This window comes from Natrix helvetica (genome assembly GCF_964273705.1).
Source record: "Natrix helvetica genome assembly, chromosome: Z".
In the NCBI taxonomy this organism is placed as follows: Eukaryota; Metazoa; Chordata; class Lepidosauria; order Squamata; family Natricidae; genus Natrix; species Natrix helvetica.
In genome coordinates this window covers 56,053,047-56,078,448 of record NC_138554.1, presented here as the reverse complement: position 1 = coordinate 56,078,448, position 25,402 = coordinate 56,053,047, and the positions used below count along the sequence as shown (strand labels likewise).

Below are 25,402 nucleotides of genomic sequence, written 5' to 3'. Positions count from 1 at the left end.
GTCCGACTCTGGAGGCTCCAGAGGCAGCACATAATAACCAGATGGCCCTAGCCCCCTCTCTGCCTCCAATGCAGAGCCCTTGTCAGAGCCTTTCCCAAACTCCAGGACTGGCCCATGTTCCTCCCCAACCCCCTCGCTATCCGACTCTGCTGCCAGCTCCACTGGCCGCCGGCGGACGACCACTTTTATGGGGTCTGGGGTTTTTTAACACTTTGTATCCTTCTATTAGTATGTTCCAGTAGATTTCATCCCACCAAGTCTCTGTAATTCCAACTATATTGTATCTACCTTCATGTATTAATAGTTCAAGTTCACCCAATTTGATCCCCAAACCTTGTGCATTTCTTTATGCTCTGTAATAGTGTTATTTTCCACAGTGAATAAAGAAAAGCTGAAACTGTGGCTCAAACAAAAAAAAAAAAATCAAAGGATTTTAGTGAGTTCAAAATGATATTGGCAAACTCTTTGAAACATTTGGGTTCAACTTTACTTACAGAATTGACGGTTGGGAAATATAATAAGTCAAACAACCAGCAACCAGCTGTTTCCTTCCACAAGGTAAGCTTTGCTTTGAATAATTTAACACGTACACATCTGGGTTATCCTGTTTTCTTCACTGAAGTTTTAGTGAGCCCTTACATCTGTTCACAAGATGACAGTTAAATGTTGAATCACAAGCTGAAGAACCTCATTGTTTTCTGTGTTCATAAATAAATAATATCCTCTGTGCTCTCTCTCTCTATGTGTGCCTGTTTGTCTGTCTCTGTCTCTCTCCCTCTGTCTCTGTCTCTCTCTGTTTCTGTCTCTATCTCTCTGTCTCTCTGTCTGTTTCTCTCTCACACAAACGCACACCCCACACCTTTGGTGTGTGTTAGCCATTCTGACTGTTTATATATGCTAAAAAGTAATTGCTTATGATTCAGCCCTCTTGCTTGTTTTAATCCACAACTTCCTTAATTTAATTTGTTTATTACATAGACTTCTTCATAAAAATATAACATTTATCAATGACATTGATTCCTATTACAGTGATGGTGTGCAGTTTTTTTCCCAGAGTACCAAACAAGCAATGTTTACAGAACAGAATTAAAATGTACTTTTTGAAGCCATAGATACGTTTTTTCCCATGTCAAAGCAGTTTATTTGTTCTGGCCTTTGAAATAAATCTTGACGTGATATCTTTCAGTGTAATTTTTAATTATTTTCAAATTGCAATCCATACCTCAACTGAATGCTACATATGGTGGAGTACTTCAAACATCTGTAAAAGACAATTGTCTTTTGCTGTTGAAATAAATTGTTTCTTTATATTATACCCTAAATTATAGAGGCAATTGTATTAGCTGACAAGCTTTTTGCCTTCAGAAATTTATCAAGAGATAAAATTCTGTTGGCCTTTATATGATTTATCTATGATTTCATTTATCTCAGAAATTATTTTTAATGAATCCTCTCTAGATATGTTAGTATTTTGGGTCACAGGGTTTGGAACCTGTCTCAGAAATTTTTATTCATGTCATTTTCTACTCAGGACTCATGATATATTGATCTTATGTACATGATGAAGGCGTTATATTCCATGGGAACCAGAAATAAGGCACTGAACTTTGCCTTTTATTTTTATGAAAAAATATGCATACATTTTCCTATTTGTCTTGGAAAAACATTTTTCCTTCCACAATTCTTAATGTAAACATACTGTATCTGCTGATGTTTTCAAATATCAGTGGTACAATACATAAGAACAAATTGCCCAAATAGGCTTTAACAATTGCTTCATACCTGTTGGTGATATGCATCAAAAAGAATAATGTATACAACTGCACAACTATTATTCTTTCTATGTTGTACTCTTTTGTTACTGCTAACAAATGCAGCCTTCATATGTATTAAAAACAAGTAGCACAATTGCATCATTAGCAAATCCCATCCATAGTTTAATATTTCTCCACGTAGACAACAGACAATAGTTCTTCAGAGCAGAGTGTGGCAAGCACCTTTACAGGTATCCTCATACTGATCTGAGCCATACTGATCTATCGCTAACTTAGTTCATAAATTTTATAAATTTCTTAAATTAGGCTTTTAACTGCACAATAAATGTATTTAATCAGAAATGAATTGTAGAATCAATATTTTGAGGAAGAGTGAGTGTTTCAAGAGGAAGGGAAGATTAATAAAATTATGATTGGATGGAGTTGATGAGAGCGCGGGAGGGGAGGAATTTAAAGAACAAAAGGCAAAGGCATTGTGTGAATTGGTGCCTAGATAAGATTGAAGCAAGGATAAAAAGCTGTAGCGGGGACATAATAAGTAATATTGGTGTAAAGTACATTACATTTCCATTTACCTCTACTCTCCATTCTTCTTTATATATAACTTCATATATATTTTGTTTACTTTTGTCATGTTGATTAACCAGAAAAAGATTAATATGATGAATATGATTAAAAATATGCAAAGGCCATTCAATGTATTGTTGGTATTCTTCACAAATTTCAACTAATTCAGAGCCTTTGCTTTCCTGACATAAGCTCAGTAGTTCCAGGCTACATGTGCATATTCTTCTTTGTAGTGTATATGATGTGCAGGTATATATACAATCTTAGTAATGTACTTTTGAGGATCATTACCGTTCTTTTGTTTTGAACGGTCTCATAATCAAATTCATTTTCATCTTGTCCATCTAAGTTCACAAAACATCTAACTGAGAATGTTTCGCTTCTGCTCTTAATAATTCCAGATTCCTTTCTACTCTTCTTACACTCTAAGTTCCCACTGTACATATTCTGTAAAATGAAGAAGTTCTTTTCGAATATTCAAAAAATAAGTAATCAAAATTTCATATGGTTTGGTCTGGCTGTTATCTTCTCAAGACCTTCTTGTGAAACTTCAGTTTCTTTTCCAATCACTAGAAGAGGCTCTTATGGTCTCAAAATAAGGCATTGTTTTTTTTCCCTAAATGCAGCAATATCAATATGGTTTTCTTGGCATTAGACTGTGTATTTCCTTATCTCGATTTAATTCTGGGGGTTTTTATTTACTAGCTGGATCAATTTCTCTCATGATTTAAAAACCTACCTGTCCTCATCCCTCTTGTGAATTACTCTTATGCATAATCTATCCCGAATTAACTTTAGAAGCCAGGATAATAATAATAGGAGTTTCTTTTCTGACCAGTACCACATTCTGGATCACTGATACTATGGGATGAACTGCTTTTTAAAAAAAAAAAAAAATTGACGATATTAATACATTTTTAAAGTGAAAGTAATTAAATGTGCATTAGGCTGGCTTTCCTTAGAAACATACAATAAAAATAAAGCAAAGATACTGAGTTGCGCTGCATCAGAACTGGTGGACTGCTGTCTCCTACACCAATCTAAGGGTAATATTTTCTACTTTCCATTTTCTCTATTGAAGAAAGCAAGATAATTCTAGAAAATGAAATGCTAAAAGGCATGCAATGCCTTTCATTTTCTTGAAAAATGATCAAACAATATTTTTACAATACATATAAAATTGCTGTAAAACTTTGACAAGGCTAATACTATTTTCCCCCAGTCCCATTATGATTAGATCTTAGAAGAGGGAATAGAAGGGGAACTTATCAAATTTGTGGATGATACTAAGCTGGCAGAAATAGTCAACACCCTAGATCAGGAGTGTCAAACTCGATTTCATTGAGGGCCACATCAGGGTTGTGTTTGACTTCTGAGGTCCGGGTTGGACATGACCAGCTCAATGTCACTCACGTTGGGGATGCCTGTAGTGGGCCGAGTGCTCTAACAGCAAAAACGGGCTCCCGAGTTCTGTTTTCAGCTGCTACTGCCTCCTGCAATCCTCTACCAGTGAAAATGGAGCATGGTAGAACGCACTGTTGCTGATCCTCCGCTGTTTCCAGGATGGCCCTATGGGCCAGATCTAAATACCCCACAGGCCAGATCCAGTCCCCAGGCTTTAAATTTGACACCCCTGCCCTATATCGTAGGTCAAGAATCATATAATCTATAAACCAAAATAGCAATAATACATTCTGGATTAGTGCTCTTGAGATTGAGATTTTATTTTATTTCAAAATGTCCGGCTTAGTTCAATGTAATAGCTGTTTTGCACCTGTCTTTAGCAGTATTCTTTTCAAATTTAGATACTGTCCCCTTTGTAAACAAATTACTAATCTACATAGACAGATTACCCATCTAGAATCTCTAATCTGTGCTTTCCAAGCAGAAATTAGGTGCCCAATTCGGCCATTCCACACTAGCGAGATGCCACATTATTAGCCTCCTCTACCGCAAAGATCCTGCAGGAGAAGAGCAGTCTGGACAACCGTGGGATCTGGCAGGGTGAGAGCTGAGAACCATAAACACAAAGATTTTGCTGTGACCTAGCATAACAGATATAGCGCCCTTGCTGACCTTAATGGGGACACTAAAGAGACAGGTCAAGGTAGTTGTGATAATGATGACTCAAATAAACAAGGGATCGTGGTCCAAATGAAGAACTTTCTTTGGAAAGGCGAAATGGGGACACAGGTATCACACATCAGTCGCACAAGAAGATCAAGGTATGTAAAAAGAGAAGTCACCTTCTGGTTGGTGATTCAATCGTAAGGGATGTAAATTTAGGAAAGGATATGGAAGTTTTAAAAGAGATCAGGTGTCTGCCAGGTGCTACTGCCAGCAGAGACAAGAGGTGTATTCTCAAGATAGTCAGAATGCAAATAAGGACTGTGATGTTGATGCTATTATACATCTTGGCACAAATGATCTGTCCCCAAAAGATGTACTTTCTGTGAAGAATGATTTCCAGAGCTTGGGGTATGAACTTAGTAGTGTAGGTTGTAGGCTTATCTTTTCAGAGGTTTAACCAGTATATAAGGAACAAAAAGGGAAGGGCCAGAGTGTAGCAGAGTTTAATGTGTGGCTAAAGGATTGGTGTAAAAGGTGCTTTGGTTTTGTTAGTCATGATGCCTGCAGCTGGTCCAATGAAAACCTGTACAAAAGAGATTGTTTGCACCCATCCAAGAAAGGGATTGAGTTACTTGGCATTACATTCACAGATTTACTATTTAACTCATTTTTTGCATCTGTCTTTACACAAAAGGATAAAATAGTCCAACCTATCAAAAACAACACTACAAAAATCAGATTAGGAACACAAATTGAAATAGGGAAGAAAATGGTAAGTGAGCACCTGTCTACCCTAGACGAATTTAAATCACCAGGACTGGATGGATTACACTCTAGGATTCTGAAGGAACTGGCAGATGAGATCTCAGAACCACTGAATTATATCTTTCAGAGATCCTGGAGCACCAGGGAACTGCCAGAGGACTGGAAAAGAGCTGATGTGGTTCTCATCTTCAAAAAAGGGGAAAAAATAGATCCAGGAAACTATAGACCTATCAGCCTGACCTCAATACCAGGAAAGATTCTGGAAAAGATAATCAAGCAACGAATTAGCAAACACCTGGAAATAAACAAAACAATAGCCAAAAGCCAACATGGGTTTGTCCAAAACAGATCATGTCAGACTAATCTTATTGCATTCTTTGACAAAGTGACAAAATTAATGGACCAGAGGAATGCCGTCGTTATAGTTTACTTGGACTTCAGTAAGGCATTTGATAAGGTAGACCATAACCTACTACTAGATAAAGTAGAAGAATGTGGGTTGGACAGCATCACCACCAGATGGATTCGTAACTGGTTGACCAACCGCACTCAACATGTAGTCCAAGTAAACTGCATCTGCATGGAGGGAAGTATGCAGTGAAGTACCCCAAGGCTCTGTTTTAGGCTTCAACATCTTTATCAATGATTTGGATGAGGGAATAAATGGGGGACTCATCAAATTTGCAGATGACACCAAGTTGGCAGGAACAGCCAACACTCCAGAAGACAGGCTTAAGACACACAAGGATCTTGACAAATTTGAACATTGGGCACTATCTAATAAATGAAATTCAATGGTGAAAAGAGTAAGGTTATACATTTAGGCAAGAAAAATGAAATGTACAGATACAGTATAGGTGGTACCCTCCTCAATAGTAGTAATTCTGAGAAGGATCTTGGAGTCCTAGTGGACAACCATTTAAATATGAGCCAGCAGTATGCAGCAGCTTCCAAAAAAGCCAACACAGTTCTAGGCTACATAAACAGAGGGATAGAATCAAGATCATGTGAAGGGTTAATACCACTTTATAGTGTCTTGGTAAGGCCACACTTGGAATACTGCATTCAGTTTTGGTCGCCATGATGTAGAAAAGATGTGGAGACTCTAGAAAGAGTGCAGAGAAGAGCAACAAAGATGATTAGGGAACTGGAGACTAAAACATATGAAGAACGGTTGCAGGAACTGGGTATGTCTAGTTTAATGAAAAGAAAGACTAGGGGAGACATGATAGCAGTGCTCCAATATCTCAGGGGTTGCCACAAAGAAGAGGGAGTCAAACTATTCTCCAAGGCACCTGAGGGCAGAACAAGAAGCAATGGGTGGAAACTAATCAAGGAGAGAAGCAACTTAGAACTGAGGAGAAATTTCCTGACAGTTAGAACAATTAATCAGTGGAACAGCTTGCCTCCAGAAGTTGTGAATGCCCCAACACTGGAAGTCTTTAAGAAGATGTTGGATAGCCATTTGTCTGGAACAGTATAGGGTTTCCTGCCTAGGTAGGGGGTTGGACTAGAAGACCTCCAAGGTCCCTTCCAACTCTGCTATTGTGTTGTATTGTAAGATCCAGACGGATCTTGACAGACTTGAACACACTGGGCCTTATCTAACAAAATGAAATTCAATGTAGAGAAAAGTAAAGTCTTACACTTAGGCAAGAAAAACCAAAAATACATATATAGACTGGGTGAAACCAGGCTTAAAAGCAGTAACCGTGAGAGGGATCTTGGAGTTTTACTGGATAACCAATGAAATATGAAACACCAGTGTGTGGCAGCAGCCAAAAAAACCAATGCAATCTTAAGTTGCATTAACAGAGGGATACAATCAAGATCAAGTGAGGCACTAATACCACTCTATAAATCCTTAGCTTCATCACTGGAAGCTTTCAAGAAGAGATTGGTCTGCCATTTGTCAGAAATGGTGTAGAGTCTCTTGCTTGGGTGGGGGAAATATACTGGAAGACCTTCAAGGTACTGTTAATCTGTTAACTAATTTCTATAATGAAAAAAACATCCAAAATTACATCATAGCTTAATATCTTTATTTGAACAATTTAAGATGTTACATGGACATGTCCATAAAAGCATGCATGAGCCAAAGAAGAAACATGCCAAGCCTAAGTTTAAATGTAATGCATGTGCATTTAGTCTGTTATATATGAGAAGTTACTAATAGATCTTTTTCATTTTCAACTGTGATATATATGGAGAATGAAATGTAAGTAATCTTTCATTTTTAATAAGCAAACCATCCTGTTGGTAGTCTGATGAAATGCTTTTCTAGCATTGTGGTAAGTCACCTTGTAAAGTGGGCAACTGAGATGTATTTTATCTTCTTTCTCTTTCTTTCTGTGAGCTCTATCCACAGAAGGGTACCGTTTGCTATGTCCTAGAACCTAGATGGATTTCATTTGGGTTATTTAATAAGGTCTGCTTCCGTTTTTGCTATTGGGCATGGAAGATGAAATGGGAGTATTGAGTGCTTAACATTATCTTGACTTAGCTTATTGGATATCTTGAGTTGAACAAAGAAAAACAATAGTTAACATACTCTGTTCTCTGCAGTATACAGACAATATCATTTTGAAAGTATTACAGATCTATGGAATTGTGAAAAATGGTAGGTTGGTTTTCAAGTGTAGCCAAAACTGTTTCTCTTTCCTGCCACTATACATAGAATGATTGCGATTACATCAGATTTTTAAAAGCTGCTCTTTGCTGAGTCAAATCACTACTCTATCTGACTTTGAAGTTTCAGATAAGGTATTCCCCAGTTCTACCTTGAAGTGCTATGAAATTGCATTTAGAGAAGATCTTCTGTATACTCTAATCCTTATTAAAAGAGGATAAATTATATTCTTGCATCGATTAGTGGTAAAACATCATCTCTCTTCACTTCTTCTATAGGGTAATTCAGAGATTTGGGGATGTACTGTAACTTTTTCTTGGTGTATACATGTTTACATCCCTTCATTCATCCCCCCATGTTACTGAACATTAATACTCCCAAGGTGGAAAAAGAGAAGGCAACTGCAACAAGAATGATACACAAATCTGTATGAGGAAAGACAAGATAATGCTTCCCTTTCCTTACATCTGGTTACCCAGAGAACAAATGTTATTGAACATTCCTTGAATTTTTAGTTTTTCCATCATAATTATATCCATAAGTATCACATATTTTTGAACTATTGTTTTATGGCTAAACTACAATATTTTGACTTTATTTTCATATCATGACAATATGTTCAACTGCAGGAGTAAATTCATAACCTGCTAACTTACAGAGAAACTGGTTTCTGAGTAAATGATAAAATATAACAACGTAGCATATGATTTCAAAGATATGATCTAAGACATTAATTCTTAATATATGAACAGATAACTATTAGAAGAACATCAGTCTCTGTTGATCCTGCTGGATTTATACAACACAGCATGTTCTACTTATTGTTCTGGAATGGTTTCATGTGAGTTCCATTGGTTCCATTTGTTGGCCTAAAAAGAAGAGACAGAGTTTGAAAAACATGCCACACAAAGTGGCCAATCCTTTTGGATCAATCGGCAAGTTTTAATTTTCAAAGTTCTCTTAAAAGGAATAATCTTTAGTTGACTGCCTGTTCACTGTGATTATAGTAAATCACAAAAATGTATTAATTAGTGATAGTACATTTTGGCCAGGGGTGGGTTTCACTTTTCTTTACTACCTATTTTGTGGGTGTGGCCTATTTTGTGGGTGTGGGTTGGCAGTCATGTGACTGGGTGGGTGTGGCCAACTTAATGTTACTCACCAGGAGATATCATGGATTGGGTAAAATGTGGTGAAACTCACTTAACAGCGCTCTTGCTCAGCAACCAAAATTTTGGGCTTAATTGTAGACATAAGTCAAGGACTATCTCTGCCTTCCTCTGCATGGCAACCTTGTTCTAGTAAACTCCTTCTCCTTTCTGGCAATTTTCCTCTCTGTTAGAGGCACCAAAATAATCCAGACAATGTAAGGTTTCCTACTGCAGTAGGGGGTTGGACTAGATGACCTCTGAGTAGCCTTCTAGCCCTAAATGCTGTTTTCTTTCTTTCTTTCTTTCTTTCTTTCTTTCTTTCTTTCTTTCTTTCTTTCTTTCTTTCTTTCTTTCCTCTGTGGGAAGCAACCAACACCCCCCCCCCAAATAAAATATTACTCCCAGAAAGGCTCATTCCACATACCTGCCAGAGAGAGATAATGAGATAATGAACCTTTAAAAATGTTGGCCTCATTTACAAGCAGGTAATGATCCAAATCCTTTTAGAAACACAAAGCCCATATTGCACAAACCCCGAAACTTCAAAAACAGAACCATATAAGAATCCTACCTTTTATTCAGTTTGTTGTTCAGTTGACCCAGAAACAATCTGCTGAATGTCACTTTGCAAACTTCCTTTTGAGCAGCTTTTCAATTTAAAGCAGGTTTCAATTTAAAGTTCGCAGCATTAAGACCTGTGGACTTCAAGTCCCAGAATTCCACAGCCAGGTATGTTCAGTTCCGATTTAAAGCGACAGCATTTGTTTTTCTCCTTGCTGAGTTCCAGCTGAAAAGTGATTTTTTTTCCTTCCTCCCTCTCACCCCATGCCCATCCCCCCCTCTTAGTTTTTAAAACCTCTTTTCCCTTGCTTGAACTGGCAGACAAAAAGGGATTTAAAAAAAAAGCTTCTGACCAAGGTTTGGGGGCGTGGCCAAGTCACCATTACTATCGGTCCAGTCCGGTACACCAGATTTTCACTACCTCTTCTGGTGTACCATACCGTACTGGGAGGAACCCATTTCTGATATCCGCTACAAAAATCTGGAGAGTCTCTAGAAAGCAGCAAATGGGACACAGTCATCTGGATTTTTGCAGCCCAGACCTGGTAAACCTATTTAGGCCAGAAAGCCAGCTATACAGTTTGCATTCTGCCATACTCATAACATTTTTTTATCACATGGTGTCAATCTCTGGACTACTCATGTCCATCAAATATCATCCTATTTCTGCAATTAAATATTGAAGTTTAAAAATCAGCCTGGAGATTGATAGAATGTTTCAATCCTATTGCAGTACAACTTAAGTGTATGAAAAGGGCAGTATAATGGAAAACTCACCGTATACATTTGCATTTTCTTCTGCTTCGCCTTGAACCTTTGGCAGGAAAAAAAGTATGTATATTTATTTGAAGAAATAATGTTTTGCATTATTTTGCTATTCTTCATATCTTAATATACTGTATTACCCAAATTCATAATGATGATAAATAGCTATAGTAGATGGAGACATCTGTGGAGCTTCTCAGCCATCCAGGTCATGGTTGTCCCAAAGATGCTTTTCAAAAAGCAACTGGAGTTTATAATTTTTTTCTAGAAAATGTTTCACTTCTCACTCAAGTAGCTCCTTCCGGTCTGATTGAACGATGGGCAATGGAAGAATTTATATTCTTTGCAATCATCTGGTTATTAGCACTCTGAAGATCAGTCATTAGCTCTCTAAGAATCATTGATACCACTTGGTGTTTTATCTGTATCCTCAGGTCACATGAATCAGAAAGCAAGTGGACGTGGAAGCTTCTTGAGACTGCTGAAAGGACTTTGTTGTAGACAAGAAATAGGTATTGCTGTATCCTTCCCCCTCTGTTGAGAGAGGGCTGCTCAATTTTAATGTAGATGGCTTCTTTGACCCCTCTTTCAAACCAATGGTCCTACTGAATCCACCAGATGGATTGCTAATCTTGTCCTGATGAGTTTGTCCTCCTATGTTGTGCTATGCATTTGTGAAGTGGTTGTTTTCTTTCTCCAATCTACAGATCTGCACATGCCTCACTCTATTGTACTGCATATATCACATTGCTAAGTTTGTGTCTGGGTGATTTATCCTTGGGATGGACAAGCTTCTGCCTTAGTGTATTCTTGGAGTTAAATGTACACCTATGCTGTATTGGTTGAAAATCCTCCTCAGTTTTTCAGATATTTCTGCAACGTATGCAATGGCAATGTTGCTTCATTTGTTGTTCTCTTTTTTCTCTGTTCTTTTCTTTGACTTCTTTATTCTTTTTCAGACATGCACATGCTGCCACATAGGAGGAGAAACCCATCAGGACAAGATTCAGCAGTCCATCTGCATTTGAAAGGCAAAGGTCACTCTTTTGAGGCCAGCAAAGGCCACATTCTGGATAGAGAGGAAAGAGGGGTAAAAAGAACCATCTCTGTTAAAACTGAGCAGCCCTCACTTGACTGAGGGGGAGAGATACAATATCCCCTATATCTCCTGTCTACTACACAGTCCTTTCAACAGTCCCAAGAAGGTTCCACACCCATTTGCACCCTGATTCAGGTGACCCAGATAAAGCCCCCAAAGGCCTCAATAACTTTCAGACTCTCAGAGAGCTAGCAGCAGATCTTCAGAGTGCTAATGACCATATGATTGCAAAGAATATAAATCCTTCCATTCTTCACCATTCAGTCAGAACTGAAAAAAATTTCTTGAATACTATTATGGAGCAATCATCAGCTTCTCCTCTCATTTTTCTCTTGCATGTGGACACGTGGATTGCAGAGTGGTTTTAAACTTGCATCAGAAATGTTTCATAGCTTTAGAATGGTTTACGTAAACTAGTTCTTTATGTGAATAAGTATTCATAATCACTCCAAAAACAAGAAGCAAGATGCTAGAAGGGGCTTCATCTTTACGTGGGTAGATATACGTATAATTTTAAACTAATCTCTCAGTAACTGCCAACAGTTGAACATCAAACATAGTTTAAAGGAAATCTTCTTACCACAGCAGAGTGATATGATGATTATCAGGGTGATCAGCAGAAGGAGAGAAACACCAGCTAAGGGAACCCATATATAAAGTTCACAGGAGAACATTGTACTTTTTGTATTTGTTGTTACTGAAATATAAAGCAAAAGAAGAGCAATGCTTTCAAAAATGTTATCCCTCCAGTTTTTGATAATGTTTTATTATTTGAAAAAAAAATGGTTCTGCTAGGATGAGTTTCATGTTTGTGTTGTACAACTTGCTTTAGAAGAGTAACATTGTTAATTGCCAACCTAGAAACACATCCCATGCTCACAAGGCCTTATCAATAACTATCCTGCAGATCGCTGAATTCCAATATCTTCCTACTATGCTTCATCTCCTTCATGCTTAAAAAGGGAGGTTAATAATTTGACCCTGTTGTGAAGTTGTACCCAATTATAGTTGTATATCAAAGACTATCTGTAGTTTTCTTCCTTCCAATTAAAACCTTTACACCCACTTCATGTGGACTGCCCCATCCCCTTGGCTTTTGTTTGCATTGCTAATTGACTTGCATTATTCCTCTCTGGCTCAAAGAGCCCTTCCAGCTCTTTGCTCCATTGGAGAAAAAGAGATCCATCGGAGGAAGAAAGACAGAGAAACCCATCAGGATGCTCTGCTCAGCTAATGTTCAGCCATAACCAGACATAGTTCTCTCAACAACTAGGAACGACTCTTGAACTTGCATTTGGATGGATGTATAAAACACACATGTGAAAAATATGGCCTTTACTGTGGAAAAATAAGAGGATACCTAGAGGTACCACAGTAAAACATCCTTTGTAATCCATTGCAGGGGAATATTACATGAGCACATCTTTACTTGTTGAACAATTCAATTTAATTCAAATCCATTCAACTCCTTGTTGAATTGACTTCCCTTATTTTCTCCTGATGGAAATCAAAACTGTGTGTTGTTTTCAACATGGAATGTTTTTTGTGTTAAACCCAGAGCTTAAAGTGATATGGCATCTAATTTGGAAGTAGACTAAGGAAACATACCTTTGACTGTAGAATTGGGACATTTCATAGCTTCTTCTTTTATCAGTTCTTTGGTGGTGATTGAAATTTTCTGTGTTCTGGTAGGAAGCATAGGAGTAGTTGTCACTGTAAACAAGATAGATATGAAAGTGTTCAGTTTTCATGGTTAATGGCTGGATAGTTTATAACAATGTTTCTTCTCCATAGTTTTAAATGGTTCCAAAATCATTATAGATATAAGTGAAAAAGAAGAAAAAAGGAAAAGAAAAAAAATGCAGAAAAGCCAAGCAATTCTCTCCTGATTCATATTATCCCTAACCACAAGATAGAGCAGAAGATTTAAATGGGAAATTTAAAGGTTATGATGAAACATACCTGGCAATAATACTGGGATGCCTCTACTAAAAAGCAGCTTCTGATTGCGATGGCGCACACAAAAATAGGTACCTTCGTGGTTCTCCTGAAAGTTGGCAATAGTTAACTGGTAGTAGCTGCCAGCTTTTGTAGCCTTGTAACCTTCAAGAGTACCTGTTACCTCTTTAGATCTTGATGTAACATGTGTAATGAAGTGGAGTACGCCATTCGATTTCTGAAGAACCCAGAATACGCCAGCATCTATGTAGTCAGTGTCACATTTGAATTCCACTTTGGTTCCAAAAGTTTCAGGACGATTGCTCATCATAGTGATTTCTATTCGGTCTGTTTGGGATCCACAGCAGCCTAGAGAGAGGGGAAAAGTTCAGTTGCAGCCCAAGAATTTTAAACACGTTCTGATTGTCTGGATTGTCTGTGAAGTCAAGAAAAAAGTATTAAACAATTCTGAAATGAGTGCTGACCTAGGACTGTGGAAACCCACTTTCTAGTCTGTTCCCAGCCACGGCCACTGAGTGAGTGGCTTTGATCAGTCATGGAATAACAAATCCAGCCCACCCTACAACACGGTGGTGGAAAAAAGAGAAGGAAGAAATGTAAGATGTTGTCTTTTGCTTTTAAAGGAAAGGCAGGATATAAATCTGCTTTTTTAAAGAAATAAACAACATAGACTAAAGAAAACAAGATGCAGATAAAAAGGTGTAGGGCAATAAAGCACATTAGAAGGATGTTTAATTTAGTCTTGGAATTGTTAGTAATAGATAGGTTTTTGATATAAATGGGATAATGGTCAATTCTTTTGACTACAAGACTTTTTAGAAATGCATTTATACTTCATCATTACCAGCTCCTAATAAGTAACCAAATAACAGAATAACAGAGTTGGAAGGGACGTTGGAGGTCTTCTAGTCTACCTCTCTGCTCAAGCAGAAAATCCTATACCATTTTAGACAAATCACTATCCAATCACGTCTTAAAAACCTCCAGTGATGGAGCACCCACACCTTCTGAAGGTAAGTTGTTCCACTGATTAATTGCCACAAAATGTCTCATTATTTCTAGGTTGGAACTCTCCTTGATTAGTTTCCATCCAATTCTTCTTGTCATGCCTCCAGGTGCATTGGAGAATACTTTAACCCCCTCTTCTTTGTGCCAGACCTTCAAATATTGAAACACTGCTATCATGTTGCCCCCATAATTTTAACCTAAGACTATCTACTGTTGACTTCACGCTATTCCTAAGATGTCTGTAAGGGGCATGCATAAGCGCACCAGCATGCCTACCATCCCTGTCCTACTTTCTCCATTTATTTGTACCCATTTACTGTGTTCATACCTATGTTTAAACGTATACCTGTTATCTTTTACATGTTTGACAGACTAAATAAATAAACAAACTAGTTTTTCTTTTCATTAAATGAGACATATCTAATTCCTGCAAGAGTTCTTAGCCTCCAATTCCCTAATCATCTTTGTTGCTCTTCTCTGCACACTTTCTAGAATCTTAACATCTTTTTTTATATTGTGGTGATTAAAACTGGATGCAGTATTCCAGTGTTCTTACCAAAGCCTTGTAAAATGGAACTAATGCTTCACATGATCTTAATTCTATCCCCCTGTTAATGTGCCTCAGTCAGCATTGGCTTTTTGCAGCAGCACACTGTTGGGTCATATTTAAGTGATTGCCCACTAGGACTCCTGGAACCCTCTCATAGTTATTGCTGTTGAACCACGTATTACCTATTCTATACCTGTGCATTTTGTTTCTCTTGCCCAAGTGTAAAATCTTATTTTTCTCATAACTAGATTTCATTTTGTTAGATAGAGCCCAGCATTCAAGTCTATCAAAATCTTTCTGGATCTCGAGCCTATCTTGTGAAGGAATATTCTTGCCAGCTTGGTGTAATCTGAAAAATTGATAAGTTCCCTCATCTAAATCATTTTTGAAGATGTTGAAACTATTGGGCTTAAGACAGAATCTTGAGGTATCTCACTGCATACCTCTTTTCATGTAGTTCTATTAAGGATACATATTGAGAGTGGCTGGTCAGACAGTTACAAATTCATCTGATTGTGATGTTGTCAAACATATATTTTTTTATCTTCACAAGTAATAGGATGCAGTCTACTTCAGTGCCTTACTGAAGTACAAATTATGTCCACATCATTTTGCTGGTCCGCTAATTTAGTCACTTTGTTTAAAAACGCAATACGTTTTGTCTAGCATGATCTGTTTTTGACAAACCCATTTTGGCTTCTGATTATAACTCTGTTTGCCTCTAGATGTTCATAGTTTCATTGCTTCATTACCTTTTTACCAAGTTTTGATATTAGGCTGATCGGTCTTTAGTTTCCTGAAGCCATACTCCCCCCACTTTTTTTTTTGAAGATGGAAACTACATCAGGTTTTTTTTTTTCTACTCACATGATTTATAATCCAGATATAAGATTAATTGGAGTAAATCTAATTTTCTTCCTTTAGGGTTAGATATCTCATTAGAATGGTGGACATAGATGGGACTTCTAGTATCTATCAATTTTATTAAATATTTATGGACTTATATTCCTAAATTTCCAAATCTGCCCTAGTTAGTACGTCTACTCTGCTGGAACATACTGCATTAGTTTTTTATATATGTTATATGATACCTTTGACTGAGTGGCGCAAAATAAATGTGATTAAAATGAATGTAACTCCCAGTCCTTCTTTAAGAGCAATAACTACATTTAAGCTTAAAAATATTTTGATCAAAGCGATAGGTTTTTTAAAAAAAGCAGTTGGGAAACTAAAACATCTACAATCTTTCTTTCTAAATTAAATTTGTTTATGACAGACAGCAGTTTTAATCTGGATTTTCAGAACAGTTACTGGTCTTGCATTTTAGTATCAATTTTTTTAGGAATGATTTTTGGGAAGACAGAATGCCACTATAATTTAAATTGGAATGTTATTGTACTTACTCATTTAAGCCTTGGCAGTTGCTAGATACAACATTTATTAGCACTAATTAAGTATTTCCAACTTTGATAGTGATAAAATATATTTGGGCCCTGTTTTGATATGAACTCACATGAATACTTGACTCTTTGGCTTAACTTTATTCTTAAAATCAATGGAAAAAATAGTCACAAAAAGGTACTATTTTTTTTAGCAACTGCAAACATAATTTTCTTTCCATCAATTTAAAAGTGGATAAATATCCAGTTAAAGCATATCTTGACAGTTCTATATGGATTCGATGCTTTAGCAGCTCCCAAAATATCTATGTTATTAATATTGAAGAAATTCAGTGTCAGAATTCAGACTTATTTTTTTCTGGTCAAAAGCTAAAGAAATAGTTTTTAAAAACTATAACAAATATACCAGAAGCTTGGGATCAAGAATGGGAAACTCCATTCGTTAAAACCAATTGGCAACCAAGTTTTGAAGAACTGTTTATATCATGTGATTTAAGTTTGAAATTAATGTATCATTTTTTAAGATCAAATGGATAGAATTTCTCTGAAGAACAGATTAATGATTATTAACCAAGTTTCTGACCACTTCAAAAAGGGAAACATGAAAATAGAAATTGATGGTGAAAAGCAGTTTCCTAAGATTGCAGGAAGTTGAAAGCGGTCAATGCAGCACAGAAATAAAATATTGGATTGCAGTGGATTCCACAGTAGTGATGCATATGAGCCAAATATGGAAAAAGCAAGGACATTAGCCTGGCAATCAAATGCAGGTTAGTTCGCACTATTGTGTTCCATGTAGCTATTTATGGTTGTGAAACTTGGTCCTGATAAAATCAAAACAGAAAGAAAATTGACTAGTTTGAGCTGTGGTGCTGGAGAAGTTTCCTGTGTATATCTTGGGCAGCAAAGATGATTAACAATTAAGTGGAACGCATAACACGAGTTATGTCACGAGAAGGCAAAATCACAAGACTGTCTTATTTATTTTGGCCATGTCATGCAGGGAAATTCACTGTAGGAAAACAATTAAGTTTGGAAGAGTTAGCAGTAACAGGCAACCAGACCAGCCAGAACATAGGAAAAATAAATGATGCAAGATTGGAAGATGTGGAGAGATCTAGCCCATAGAATTGCCAAGAGTCAGACACAATGAATGGATAAAATCATCACCATCATGCAAGAAATTTGAAGGCATTTAACTCAAATGTTTTAATTATACTTCTGTTTACATCTCTTTTGGAATAATGGCATATAATACATTGACAGAATTATTAAAGAAGACTCTGGTTTTAAAAACATGTAGATTGTGCAGAGTAAAATACAACTTGGAATTAATATGCTCAGAACAAATATGGTTTTTTTTTGTGCTCCTATAATAGCCAAAAGATAAAAAAGATTGGATTTCAGAGATGTGTGCTTTAACAATTGTTGAGAAAATTATATATTTGGTTAATCAGTCAATGTCAAATTATCTTTTCTTTTGTAAAAATTCTTGGCCAACTCGGTCAGTATTGAAAGCTTAAATTTATTTTAAAAAAACTTGAAAGATTACATGAATTTGGAATACAGCGCTAATAGAGTTTTTAAACATATTTTCCAGTTTTTCTTTTCTTTTGTATTTGTCTATTGCTTCTTTTGTTCATTTTTATTTTACATTACTTTATCTCTGTTGAAAATCGATTTATCAACTCTCAAAGGTAAAAAAGACACAATGGGAAGTCTTGCACACTGGGGTGAACCTGGCTCAAGTTGGAAAAATAAATATTGAAGATTTATTGTTGTTACCAAGGGGTTTGTTGTTGTTTTAATTGTTTTTATATTGGATTTTTATCCTTGTAAAGTGAGAAGTATCACTGAGAGTGAGTTGAGTGGCCATATAAATTTTCTTAAACAAATAAATACAGGTAGTCCTTGACTTACAACAGTTCATTTAGTGACCGTTCAAAATTACAACGGAACTGAAAAAAGGAACTTATGACCATTTTCACACTTATGACTGTAGCATCATCCCCATGGTCACATGATTTACATTCAGATGCTTGACAATTGGTTCATATTTATGACGGTTATTGTGTCCGGGGGGTCATGTGATCCCCTTTTACAACCTTCTGACAAGAAAAGTTAATGGGGAAGCCAGTTTCACTTAACAACTATGTTATTAATTTAAGAACTGCAGTGATTCATTTAACAAATGTAGCAAGAAAAGTTTATTTATTTATTTATTTATTTATTTATTTATTTATTTATTTATTTATTTATTTATTTATTTATTTATTTATTTATTTAAACTTATTAGTCGCCCCCTCTCCCCACAGGGACTCGGGGCGACGTACACAAGCAACAGTTAGCACAGTGTCAGAGGAGGTAAAAAATAAATAAATAATTACAATAAATAACATTAATAGTTTAAAAACTAAAATTGACAATTAAAAATGACCTAGGGGTGGAAAAGTTGTCGAATTATGCCAGGCCGGCTAGCCGAAACAGGTGGGTCTTCAGTTTACTGCGGAAGGAGCGGAGATCGGTTGTTGTTCTAATGTCTGGGGGGAGGTCGTTCCAAAGGGTAGGGCCTGCCACAGAGAAGGACCTACTCCTGGGCACCGCCCTCTGACAATCTCTAGAGGACGGCACCCGGAGGAGACCCTCTCTGTGTGAGCGAATGGGTTGCAGGGATGTATGGGGCAGGACACGATCCCGCAGGTAACTAGGACCTATGCCATGGAGCGCTTTGAAGATGGTAACTAACACCTTGAAGCGCACCCGGTAGGCCACAGGAAGCCAGTGCAGCTTGCGCAGGAGCGGTGTTATATGGGAGAACCTCGATCTCCCCATAATTACCCGCGCGGCTGCATTCTGGACCAACTGCAGTCTCCGGGTGCACCTCAAGGGGAGCCCCATGTAGAGAGCATTACAGTAGTCCAGGCGAGACGTCACCAGCGCGTGAGTGACTGTGTGCAGGGCCTCCCGGTCCAAAAGGGGTCGCAATTGGCGCACCAGGCGAACCTGGTGGAATGTCCCCCTCGCCACGGCTGCCACATGATCTTCCATAGCCAGCCGGGCATCAAGGAGGACGCCCAAATTGCGTGCCCGTTCCACCGGGGCTAATTGTTCATCCCCGATGGCCAGCGATGGAATGTGCTGGTTGTACCGGGGTGCCGGAAGCCACAGCCACTCTGTCTTGGAGGGGTTGAGCTTGAGCCTGTTGTCACCCATCCAGACCCGCACGGCTTCCAGACAACGGGACATCACTTCAACAGCCTCGTTGGGGTGGTTTGGGGTGGAAAAATACAGCTGAGTGTCATCAGCGTACAGATGATATCTCACCCCAAAACCACGGATGATCTCGCCCAGCGGTTTCATATATGTGTTGAACAGGAGAGGCGAGAGGATCGACCCCTGTGGGACCCCACAAGTGAGGGGCCTCGGGGTCGACCTCTGCTCCCCTGTCAACACACATTGCGTCCGGCCAGAGAGGTAGGAGCGGAACCACCGCAATACGGTGCCCCCGATCCCCAACCCCTCCAGACGGCGCAATAGGATACCATGGTCGATGGTATCGAAAGCCGCCGAGAGGTCTAATAGGACAAGGATGGAGGAACAACCCCCATCCTTTGCCCTCCAGAGATCATCCACCAACGCGACCAAGGTCGTCTCCGTGCTGTGACCGGGTCGGAAGCCGGACTGGCGCGGGTCTAGATAATCATCTTCCTCCAGGTGACGCGGGAACTGCTGAGCCACCACACTCTCAACAACCTTCGCTAAAAAAGGAAGGTTGGAGACAGGACGATAATTTGCTAGCTCCATTGGGTCCAGAGAAGGCTTCTTGAGCAGGGGTCTCACCACCGCCTCTTTCAAGGCGGTTGGTAAAAGGCCCTCACCCAACGAAGCGTTCACCAGTCCCAGTAGCCAGCCACGTGAACCCTCCCAGGAAGCCAGTACCAACCAGGAGGGGCACGGGTCCAATAAACATGTGGTGGCTAGTTGTAAAAGTTGTAAAATGGGGCAGAGCTCACCTACCAAATTTCTCACTTGCCAACTTAAATTCTGGGCTCAGTTGTGGTCATAAGTCAAGGATGCACTTTATTTAATTCTTCAATCATTTAACAATGCTGAAATACTTTGCTGTTGGTTCAATGCTCCTATTGCTTTTATTGCAGATTAGTGCAACTTGCATAGCATTCTTGGGAGAATGAAGGTATGGGATATTGTTTACATAAATAAGAAAGCTTAAGATTCCATCTTGATAGTTACAGCTTATCAATGTACTGCAAAGTATTTTATCAGTTAAAACAGAATTCAAGATATGAAAAATGTCTTCGTTGTTTGAGTTATTAAGAGAATGCATATTTACAAAAGGCGAAAGCATTGCATCTGTGCATATCTTTAAGTCACTGTTGACTCCTGGCAACTGTCTAGACAAGTTCCTGCAATTTTCTTGGCAAGATTTCCCACAAATGATTTGCAATTGCCTTCTTCCCAGATTTGAGAGAGGACTAGACCAACTGTCTTTGAGCCTAAGGTGGAGCTAGGACTCCCAGTCCCCTGATTTCTAGCCTAGTACCTTAGCCACCAAACTGGTCCTACAAATATGTCTCTCAAAATTTGTCAAAATTGACAAAATAGTTAGATAGTGTTGTATGGGGTTATGGTTTACCCTCTGTATGTAAGGTTGATGTATAACCTTATAATGGAAGGCTGTGGGAAGCAGTCACAATAGCACCTACAGTGAAGGTGGTTATATGTTTTCACACTTTTCCACTGCAGGATGAAGTCAGGAGCTCTTCCCCCCCCCCCACATTGCAGAGGAGTATGTGAGAATTTAGATACTCACGGTCACTAGAGATGGGGAGAAATAGATTTCATTCATACCTGAATGAAAAAAAGAATTGAAACCAAATTCCTTTAATAGTACTGAAATGTTCAAAGTACTTTGCCAATTGAAAGTTTCTGTGTGACAGAGAATGTGAGACAATCTGTGTGAAAGAAAGTGGGTGGGAGAGAGCCGACCTGCATCAAAGTGTAGTTATTGGAAACAATTCCTTCACATTTAAAGGAATAAAAAAATATTTATTTAAGAAAAATAAGAGAACGTGCTCATCGGAAAAATTCTAAATAAAAACGCATATGAGTGGGAAAGTGTGCAGCAAAAAACATCTAAATTTTAATGTTTTTTTAAAAAAATCTCAATGGAGGACTTAGAAATGCAAAACAAGAAATCATGAGAAAGTGACATATTCAATGGTCATTGGAAGTCACATTGGATTTCCTAGACAAATCAATCAAGCAGTCAGGCAATAGGTGTTTATTTTATTTGTTGTGACAAATAAAGAAGATTGCTTCTGGATTAGATCAAAGGCCATTCCTTCATCAATTTTTATTTCCAGAGGAGCCAAGCAGATGATTCTGGGCAGTCTACAAATGGGGCACAATGAGAAATTTTCTTTCTCATTTTGCTGACAAACAGATATTTGGAAACACGTCATTTCTAGTTTTGAAATATATATTGCCATCCACAATAGTGGCCATTGGTTGTGACTAATTATTTACCTACTTTTTTCTTGCTTTTTCAAGCTGTCTCGTTTTTCTGACTAATATCATGATTTACAGCTGGAAATGTCATAGTTAATGATGAGTAGAAAATTTCTCTTTTGTCCGTCCTCATTCCAATCATTTAACTTTATATCAATCTATTTTTCATTATAGTACAGCCTTTAAACAATTTAATTAAATATGATAGTACTTAAGCACTTAAATTATTCTATTTTAATACTTTCCCTCTTTTCTAGTAAAATAAGTAGACAAACAATTTTTAATTTGGAAGTTTACCTTGAGTTTACTAACCACAATTATGCACTTTCAAGTTCAAATGTGATGAAATTCTCCAATCTTCTTATATACTAAATGTTGCACTTGATTATGTGCCATCATTTTTGACTACTAGTGATTATACAGATATATTTTCTCCATGAGAATTCTGTGTCACAATGTTAATTTTATTTGAAGATTTTTGAATCTTCAAATAAATTCCTCTTTTTGAGAAGAGCAACTAAGATGATTAGGACCCTCGAGACTAAAACATATGAACAATGGTTGCAGAAATTGGGTATGATCAGTCTAGACAAAGAAGGACTAAGAGGGACATGATAGCATTATTTCAGTATTTGAGAGGCTGCCACAAAGAAGAAGGGGTCAACTTATTTTTCAAAGCACCAAAAGGCAAGACAAGACACAATGGATGGAAACAAATCAAGAAGAGAAGCAACCTGGAATCAAAGCGAAATTTCGTAACAGAACAATTAACCGGTGGAACTGCTTGCATTCAGAAGTTGTGGGTGCTTCATCACTAGAGGTTTCTAAGAAGAAACTGGACAGTCACTTATCTAAAATGGTAGAGGGTCTCCTGCTTGACCAGGGGGTTGGACTAGAAAATCCCCAAGGTCTCTTCCAGCTCTACTCTGAATTGAATTGAAAAATTGAATTGAAAAAAACCTAAAATTATGTCAGAACCAGTACTGAATATTTTTTTATCTAGAGAGATAACTCTTTTTAAGCAAAATTCCAGATTTCCATATATTAGTGCTGAAATTCTTACATTGACTATATTTTCTTACACGCTTCCAATATATTTAATACTCCCACGTAACACCTCTCCTGCGCGAGCTGCACTGGCTACCTGTGGTTTTTCGGGTGCGTTTCAAGGTGCTGATTACCATCTTTAAAGCGCTCCATGGCACGGGACCTAGTTACTTGCGGGATCGCATCCTCCCACATACATCCCTGCGGCCAATTCGCTCACACAGAGAGGGACTTCTCCTGGTGCCGTCCACTAGGCAATGCCAACGGGCGACACCAAGGAGTAGGGCCTTCTCTGTGATGGGCCCAACCCTCTGGAATGACCTCCCCCCCGACATTAGAACCACTACTGACCTCCGCTCCTTCCGGCAAAAATTGAAGACTCACCTGTTCCGATTAGCAGGCCTGGCATAATTACAACTGTCCCTCCTGGCAAATGTATTAACTGGTTATTTTAGGGGTATTGTTTTTAACTTATTGTGTGTGTTTTAGGGGTTCAAAATCCTATATTTATATATATTGCTTTGTACAGTTCTTTTAATTCCATTTTTAACCTCCTCCATTCCAACTGTACATATTCAATTTTTATTGTATTTTGATATATTTTGCATGGACTGTACACTGCCCCGAGTCCCTTTTGGGAGAGGGGGCGGTCTAGAAGCATGAATAATAAATAATAATAAATAAATATCAGTAATATAATAGTTAAATTTTCAATGATTCCTTAAAAACTATTGTCTTTCCTTAATAATCTGTTCATATGGCATAGATGAAGATATTTATCTCAAAATTTTGAATTTTCAGAAGAATAAGCTTGTTGCAAAAAACAAACAAACCCCTCTTGATAGTTTAATGCATTTAAGGAAAAATGTGGTGACACATTTTGCTGATTATGGATACATACTTTTTTGTATGCAGAGAATTATAGCAAAGATTAGCTTGTATGAGATATATGGATCAGAAAATTAATGTATCAAATATAAAAGTATTTGTGTTGGATCATGAATTTTATATATACAAATGGCAAAATGTTAGCAAATAAATTAATTTGTGATCTTAAAAACATTAATTTGCTTAATGTGGCAGACACTTTACTTGGTAAAAAAAGTAACGATAGTACATGTTCTGTTGGAAGAAATTATTATTTGCTCAAGTGAAAAAGTTAATGAGACTAAATTGCAAAACAATATTGGAAGGAAGAAAAAAGGAAGGAACAGTAAAGAAATGAGTTAGGAAATGTGAGAAAGGGAAAGACCACGAAAGGTGCAGTTGAATGAAACTCATGAACATCTGGAAAACAAATTCATCAAAATTTTAAAGAACAACAGGCAATATTTTAAGTAGTATGTGGACATCATAAAAGCAAAAGTGGTCTTCCAGAAACAGATAGATATGGTGAGGAACAGTAAGTAGTTTTGTGAAAACTATAGTTGTGCTTCCTTTCCTTTGTGTTATCTTACGCTTTTAATTTTTTAAACGTATCTTTTCTATTTCTCAAAATTGCTTACTTTGAAAAAGAATAGTGTGATAGGTATAAAGATATGTGCAAATGTATACTATTTTTTCCTCAGATATTAATTCTGTTTTCTTCTTCAATTATCTATCTTTTTTTCCTCAGTTGTAGATCCCTCATCTTTACCCAATCAGCCCACCTAGTATATTTTTTAAAAAAAAATAGATTTATGGATATAATAACAAAAGAAATAACAAATTAGATTTAGATCTAATTTTTTACTTTTCTATGGATTCCTTCTTTACTTTTAACTCACAGCTACAATAGTACAAGACAGACTAGAAACAATTTTGTCATGCAGTCTTGGATTCTGCCTTTCAAATAAAAGAAATTTACGTGCCTTCAGAAATCCACTGGACCCATGTATCGTATTCAAAATACTTTTAAAAAGTTTTTCAATTATTATTTCTTTAAGAATTTTCCCCATACCATTCCACTACACCCAAAGTAGTAGCATCATACTCACATAAAATCAGAGCAAGGAACCACAGAAGACAGAAAATTCTGACCATTTTTTTTCCTTTTGGCAATCTTTCTTTTAAAAAGGCAGAGGAGAATTATAATTAATTTGATGGAAGAAATAGGTTCCCGTTAGTGGAAGAGGATGTGATGTCAGCTACTTCCCCTCCCTCTCAAAACAGTTTGAGCTTTCCAATGAGCAAATTGAATCTCCTGAAGGGGCAGCTGGTGGGTTTTTATGCAAAACTGAAGGCAATCAGCTACTTTGATTACAGGCCATGAACAATTTGGGAAACAGTTAAAAAAGGAGCAGGTATGCAAAAATAATTGTTCATAATTTTAGCTTAGCTTCCTGCAATTGTCTTAGAAATTCCCAAATGCCATTTGTATATCTATATGCACAATTTATATAGATTCAGCTGGGATAATGAGGTTAAAGCAACATTACGATCATCATAGACTAACAGTATTCTGTCAGCTCTCAAAACATCCAACTTTGATCTCCATTATTCAGCAGAAATCCTCAAAATGCATAGGGTCACCAAGGGCAGTGTTTTT

At 37.5% G+C, this 25,402-nt stretch overlaps 1 protein-coding gene across 1 annotated transcript; it reads right to left on the bottom strand.

Annotated features, from left to right (window-relative positions):
* Positions 1-7,225: 7,225 nt before the first annotated feature.
* Positions 7,226-24,979, bottom strand: CD8A (CD8 subunit alpha). The gene is made up of 6 exons (XM_081933233.1): positions 24,852-24,979; positions 13,345-13,689; positions 12,991-13,095; positions 11,963-12,079; positions 10,296-10,332; positions 7,226-8,675 (listed from the first exon to the last, which is right to left on the bottom strand). Exons 1-6 carry the CDS (start codon positions 24,895-24,897, stop codon positions 8,621-8,623), a joined length of 705 nt encoding a protein of 234 aa, XP_081789359.1. The 5' UTR covers positions 24,898-24,979; the 3' UTR covers positions 7,226-8,620.
* Positions 24,980-25,402: the final 423 nt, after the last annotated feature.